We start from the raw sequence: 7,748 nt of genomic DNA on the forward strand, positions 1-7,748 counted from the left end.
ACTAATGCGATTAGAATCATGTAGACGCATAAATAAAGCATACTATCTGGTATTTAAGAGCGCTTGACCCTGCTTGTGAGCATGGCAATCAATGTGCTTTGATGTTGTGCTTGGCAACCTGGAACTCCTTCCATCACCATCAGGTGTGTTAGAATGAGTACGCAACTCAGCTGGACAACTAATTGACAACCAGTTTGGACAGCAAGTGGAAGTGTGTTTGTATACAATAGGGCTAAGATCAGGCAGCACAGCACAATGACAACAAACCTATAACACCACCACAAATAAACAGAGGAGTTGAGTGGCAGCAAATCAACATGAGTGCAAATGTCAGACTAATAAAATTAAAACAAAAAAAACAAAACAAATAAATAAAAACCATGACAATTGATTCATAAAAGAAATATGTACATAATACATTCAAATACCAATATGTGACAATGTGACTTTGAGAATTGGACAAAGGCAAACATGGGGTCAAGTAGCAGTTTGGAATGTAAACCATGCAGACATTTGTACTGAATATTTGTGGAAAAAAATGACAAAACGTTGCTGAAGAATTGCTAAACAACAGAAACTGTCATTACAAACCAAGCACAAAAACATTGTAGCAAAAGATGAAACTAAAAATATTGAGGATTACAAAGTCACATCAATGCATACCATCCAAACACACTTACCGGTACTTGATGCCATACTGTAAAACCTCTTACCTCCTTTCATAGGCACACTTTAGAAGCTCCTCCAATACCAGACTCAATTTATCTGATTGTTTTATTTTGATGTCACTTTTTACGGTGTACTCTTTTCTTATTATCCTAGTAAACTGCACTGACTAAAATATTCTGTTTGGGTTGTTTAAACTTTTATTTTCTGGGGCTGTGATGAATATTTGTTTTCCAGTGCTGAAATTAATTTTTAACTTACTTTCTTGTAACTGTCACAAATTTCAAGGTTGTTTAAGGTTATTAATTTTGTTGGACCAACTCCAACTAAAACTTATTATAAGACACGGGGAAGAGTTAGGACGTCTCTGTATCCTCCATGGAAAATTCTGCTTCAATTCCTTCTTTTGTATGTGTGTCACACATACTCAATAGGGACTTGGACAGGTGACATCTGATTGAAGCCCAACAGGGGTTTAAACCCATTTTATATTATATCCAAGATTAGAAAAACAAAATAAGGCTTCAGCCAAGCTGTGTAGCTGACCCCATCTTAACACACTACTCTACCTGAATTCCATACAATCATTGAATTTTCTGAGTATGAGTTTGTACTCTTGACTTATTCTCCAAAGGAATAAATGCATGTACAGATTGCTGATTGATGATCCTGTTTGGAAGGCTTTTTTAACAAATGGATGAGAAATCTAAACAGTGATAACTTGCTTTCTCGTCATATTAGTTGTATGTGAATATAAGGCTGGTGGAGGGGCAAGGATCTTTGCAATATACAGTAAGTGTAATTGACTCGTGATTTGCCTCATGTGCACAGATAAAATTGAGCACTAAATTTTGCACCCAAACATGTTGGAAGATAAGTAAGCCAGTAAGTAAGTAAGCCACAACCAGTAAGTCCTAGGCAGCACAAGTACCTCTAGCAGCAGAAGGTACATTATGATGCAATTTAGGGTGATGTTGGTGGTATATTATTTCTCAGCTAGCTTGGGTTAGATGGAGATGGTATATTTTAAGATGGGTGAAGGTGGCTGGGTGGATGTTTGTTTTGTAATCTGCTGTGCAGAAAGTGGTGTAAAATTAATAATTGTTGTGGGGGAGATTAAAATCAAGCTACTGGTCACGTAATTGGAAATAGCAGAGAGCAGACATGTCTGCTTGCATCTAAGAAGCCTCTGACCTTGGAGCATTGGCTCTAGTTTCCTTCCATGTCATCTGAGGATTCTTCCCAGGAGGATAAAAAGATAGAGTAAGCTAAGTCATCAAATGGGAGCCATGGCACAGCAAACACCTGCCCACACAGAACCACCACCATCGCAGGAATGTAACACATTGTCCTCCTTTCCTCCATATGTACCCTCAGAGGATTCAGCTGATATTCCTATGCCACATGCAGTGTCTTAATCTCCATCTGACCCTGTCCTAGATCCTGTTGAGGATAACCGCTCAATGCTTCTTACAAAGGCTATGACATTTTTATGTCATAAGTTTGGATGTTGGGATGTAGAAGTCTCTGGTAGAGGGAAAGGGTGGCAAAAACAGTTGGCCTATGAGATATAAATCTGAATTAAATATGATGTTTTATTTAAAAATGTTTAAACTAGATCATATATATTTGAAGTTTATGTTTAGCATTGCTATAAATAAATAATGAAAAAACAGGTTTGAAACAGAAACTCTTTATTGTAGTAAACAAAAAGTGTTGAAAGAATTAGAAACTGCGTACAGATTAATGATAGAAGAGAAGGACAGCTGCCTCAGTGATTTCCTTGCTGGCACTCCATCCATTGTGTGTTCCATATCCATCCCAGTCAAAGGCTGCAAAGTCTCCACACTGGCGAGGAGATCCCTCTGGTATGTATCCACCTCCACCAATGCAGTGCTGACAAAGAGTGAAAGAAATTAGAGAAATTACATATTGTTAATAAAGCTTTTTTGTAATATGTAAACAAGCATTAAAAGAAAATTTCTATAAAATGTTAGTACTGTGGAGGCTTTTGCTGAGGGAATAAAGATAATGTTACTCATGTATTAAAATAATTAAAACACCATTTGCTGCAAATCAATTATAAAAGTCGCCATTCAAAAGAGACCAGAGAAGGAATCCTCATAAAAATAGTGTTTGCGATATTTTATGTATTGTAGGCTTTATATAGTGCTGTTTGCTAAAGTCTGTGCAGAGTTAGAAAAATTAGCATACAAAATTTTGCATATTTTACCTGTAATGAACATTTCAGAGTTTATAAGCTATGCTATTTTAAAATGCAATTAGGAGTTTTGGACCGATTCTGCTGTAGGTACAATACTAAATAGTTTTAACTAATAGATTACATAGTATTTAAAGCAATATTCAGCAGAAAAAGAATGTTCAAATTATTATCTAAAACTTTAATCCCATGGCCTGGCACTTTCCACCCATGTATACAGAACTGTCAGGTAATGGTAGTCCAAAGCAAAATAAATACAGCTGTTTTATACCTAATTGTTCTAAGCAGTACAACAATGGCTTCTATGTCTCTGTGTAGCAAAAGAACATAAAAGAAACATTTAAAACCTGCAAGCCATTGTAATAATACTAACAGAGTATAATTGCTTACATGTTCTACATTGCAGCCAGTCACTTTCACGCCAGGACACAAAGCCAGGGGAGCCTTTTCCGTGTTTATAGCTCGGAACTGAACATAGCCGGCATTGAACTCTCCTGTACAATAAAGAATGGTACATTCACTTTTGTTATCAACATCTCAAAGAATTCCAAAAATTATGATTATTTAATATTTTAATATAGCATTACTAGCTCCATTTGGTGAGTAGTAAGCTGTTGTCTTCTGCACACTTCCAAAGTCATACACAACAGGAACAGCAGGTCCATTCTGTTGCAAACAGGCACCAATATTGTACACCAAAGGGTATTTCTATTAAGAGGATGAAAGACAAAGTTAAATCCAAAGATCAAAGAAAGTGATAAAACCAAAAAACTATACAAATATTATTTAGGTAACAAAATGTATAAAAGGTTATTAAGGCAACCAGCAGAAAATTCAATACAGAATTTTTATAAATCATAGTGACCAACCATGATTCATGTTTTAGTAATTGGATAGTACATTCCCTTTTTTATCATCATCTCAAAGAATTCAAAAAGTATGATTATTTATTATTGTAATATAGCATTACTAGCTCCATTTGGTGAGTAGTAAGTTGTTGTCTTCTGCACACTTCCATAGTCATACACATATAGCATATATAGAATAGCAGGTCCATTATGTTGGCGGCACCAATATTGTACACCAAAGGGTATTTATATTAAGAGGATGAAAGCCAAAGTTAAATGCAAAGATCAAAGAAAGTGATTCATGTTTTACTAATTGGACTATGAAATATAAAAAATACGTAGTGCTACCTAAGGTATTCCAGTAACATGCTAAAAAGTGATAAAGCTAAAGTCAAAGCCAAAGACAAAAAAAAGTGATAAAACCAATAAACCATAGAAATATTATATAGTTAACCACATTTAAAAAAATGTATTAGCCTTTTTTTAATAAGGCAGTAGAAAGTTCAGTGCTGATATATACAATCTGATATATATTAGTAAGAATGTGCATTAACTCTTAGCAAGTAAACTCACTATGTAATTTTTCTATGTAATAGTAATGCTCAAAAGTAATGTAATATGTAATGCTAATTAGTTTGAGTTTGGATTTCATTGTAACATGTAGGGTTCAAATCTTTCAAACAACTACAACAAACAAGAAAACCGATTTATGCCACATATGATATACCAGCCACCTAATAATCCACAGCGTACTAACCTTGTAAAGGTGGAAGAGGTTACCACCCTCCTGGTTAAAGAAACTGTTGTCTGTACGATATCTCAAGAGAGATGAATTCCTCCACTGAGACAAGGGTGTATTATTGGGAACATGCCACATACTCAGATCTTTGGCTGTGATATCATAATATCCTGGATTCTAAAGAACAAATTATTAAAAAAAACAGATTCAATTCCATTTTTACAATTAAACAATTATTAAAAAAGGAAGTATTGAAAGAAATTGTAAAGGAAGTACTGTAAGAAAAGTTACAGTTGTGCAATATTTTATTTTTAATGGCTGACATAATAATGAATATGTTTACTATTATTGCCAAGAAAAAGGCTTTAGAAGCAATTGCAGACATCGTAACAGTCCAAAAAGTGTCACACTTCCTCTTCCTCACTAAAGCGCAGGAGCCTCTCTCCTGAGCATGCGGGCAGTACTGACCCTAGGCGTACCTGCTCTCCCAAGTTTGATCAGTTTCACCCATCCCGCCAGCCAATCAGGAAATCATTTGCCTATACTGCAGGCCTCTTAACCATCCCTGGCTATTTAGCTAGATCAGACACAGCACTCGGCGTTCGTAAAACGTGTCTTTATTAATGCCGAGCCCCTAGCTCTGCTGAGCAGTTCCTGTACACCTGTTGCTTAGTTCAGTGTTTCCCCTGTCCAGCTCCTGTGTTAACCCCTTACTGCCCAGTATGTGCTCTTCCAGTGTTCCTCTCTGTCTGTTGTTATCCCCTTTGTTAACCCCTGGCTTGTGACCTGACCTCTCTTGCTTACTGCTTGCCTCAACCCCAGCCTTCCTTGAAAATTCTTCTGCCTTGTGATTTGGTACTGTGTATCTTCCTGCCCACCCTGGAGTGCCCAAGGCAGTGCCCTGGCAGTAACCAGCAGCACAACATCCTCACGACTATAGGCTCTGGAGAAAACCTGGTTACTGCTTAGACTCTGCGCCTTGGCCCTTCTCAGAGCTTACACCATTTCCATGCAAGCCATAGCGCCACTCAGGGACCATGTCTCTCCAAGCGTGACAGAAAGGCTTTTACAACATCGAAGCAAGAGAGTTTGTTTAAAAAAGTTTTTCAATTACCTCTTGAAGTATATGCTAAATTATTTAAAAAAGTTCTATCTACTGTTTCCTATAATTCCCATGAAAAAAAGATTATAGAAGCCAATGCAGGCACAATACATAATAGCACTCTAACATAAAAACAAGAAATGTTTTTTTTAAAAAGAACTTCAGATATTTAATATGGTGTTAGCTAAATAAAACAGTTCTATGTTCTGAATAAAATTATTTTATTACCTTGTAGTCATCGCTTGTTGCACCATCTGGTAACCCAAATGTGGCATAATTTGCCCAGTTTCCCTCTCCTGCTGGATTGTTCTGGTTATTTCCCTGCTGGCTGGACCAGCGATCTCCCGGTGTACATTTCCCATTCATGTTGTTCTCATGTACACTTGCCACCAGTGTCCAACCCCCACCATTGGTTGTCATATCACAGAAGGTCTGGTAGGTCACTCCATCTTTAGTGGTTAAGGTGTAAATTCCATCTGGAATAGCAATATATTAAACATTTAATTATTTATCATTGGTACTTATAAATGTACTTATAAAACACAGAAAAAAACAATAAAAGCATGCAAGAAAATACACTTTACGTATGCACTGCCTTGTTATATTAAATGAAATAGAAATACAATGGGCCTAAATTATTAAAACTAGACTATAAAGGTAGAATCTGGGTGATCCAGCAAACCTGAAATGGATCTGTAATGGAAACATGTCCCGGCTAATACCAAAATTTGTTAACAAATCTATTCCAGACTGCATTATTCTTCTCCAGTCTTAGAGAGTTTTTATAAACCAGGCCCAATATATATTATAAATTTTAAAATATATCAATGTCTTTTTCCATCTTTTCCCTTTATTTGTCTTAATAACTTGCTGGTTTATTGATAACTATCTTATAGCATTCAATAGCATATTTCCCCCCATTGCAAATTTGTATTTACCAAGACATATGTATAAATATGTATCTCACCTTTAGCACATCTGTCTGAACTCCTAATTTCCTTACAGCTCCTGTAGCCACTTGCACTAGGACACCCAGAATTAGAGATAATGTTATTTGCATCGTCATCATTCCAGCTTGCCAGCAAGTTCAGGATGGCATGCTTCTTTTTAGACAGAGAAGCATATTCTAAAAGAAGAAACAAACAGAACAAATAATGGTTTTCTCATTTATTTCTATGACATTTTTTAGGGGTTCTTTGATTATTTATCAACATTTATTTATAAACAAATTTTAATTTTGTATATTCTAACTGGCTCTTGATTTAATAATAAACTAATTTTGCAAGTGTGTTTTCATGTTTTTAGCATATAACACTTTCTTCTGAATAAAACTACATCAATAGAAATAATGCTGGCATGCAAAGTTTGCTAGTTTTGTGTGATGTTTTCAACCTGGGTTAAGGTCAGAGAATTTACTATTGTTCCTCTTTTTCAAAGCCTTGTACCTTAAACCTAAGCACATTAAAAGTCTTAGATCCTAGACACCTACTTGTAGCACAATAAAAGACATATGTATGCCAGAATAAATGGTCAGCAGATCTGTTATAGATTAGTGCAAGAAATTTACTCACCACATTTGTCAGCCGAAGCAAGTGCCAAGGAAAGTAGTAGAAGAGGATGAACTAACATCTTCATCTGAACAAATAGGACAAATATAAATGTATAATATACAACTATACTAGCTAATACCATAATTATATGATACAAATAGAATCAGAACATTCCTTATATACTGTATATATATGTTTCATTCAGAAAAAGTATTCAAACACAGACAATAATGTGAGGGCAGACATAGTCCTCTTACCTCCTTTTACTGGACACACTTAAGAAGCTCCTCCAATACTGGACTGGAGATCTCTGATTGTTTTAGTTTGATGCAACTTTTTATAGTGTTTTTGTTTCTTAATATCCTATTAAACTGCACTGACTGAAATAACCTGTTTGGTTGGTTTAAATATTTGCTTTCTGGGCCTGCAATTATTTAAATGTACTTATTTGACACTAATTACAAGGTTGTTTATTTAGGCCTGTGTATTCTGTCCAACTCAAACTAAAACTTCGCATAAAATGTGGGGAAGTGAGTAATGGGAAGTGAGGAGTCACTTCCCCATTAAATGATAAAAACATCTTTTCCTTACCAACATAGTTTGAAGAATAGGTGAAGAATGG

The 7,748-nt window shown here is 35.6% G+C and overlaps 1 protein-coding gene across 1 annotated transcript in view; it reads right to left on the minus strand.

Moving 5' to 3' along the window:
• Positions 1 to 2,363: 2,363 nt before the first annotated feature.
• LOC140339309 (intelectin-1-like) overlaps positions 2,364 to 7,748 on the minus strand; it is a 35,860-nt gene continuing 30,475 nt past the window's right edge. The window contains exon 8 of the mRNA XM_072423936.1: positions 2,364 to 2,562. Coding sequence (XP_072280037.1) covers positions 2,410 to 2,562 — 153 coding nt within the window. The 3' untranslated portion in view covers positions 2,364 to 2,409. The remainder of the gene's footprint in view (positions 2,563 to 7,748) is intronic.

Source organism: Pyxicephalus adspersus, chromosome 10 (assembly GCF_032062135.1).
Source record: "Pyxicephalus adspersus chromosome 10, UCB_Pads_2.0, whole genome shotgun sequence".
Lineage (NCBI taxonomy): Eukaryota > Metazoa > Chordata > Amphibia > Anura > Pyxicephalidae > Pyxicephalus > Pyxicephalus adspersus.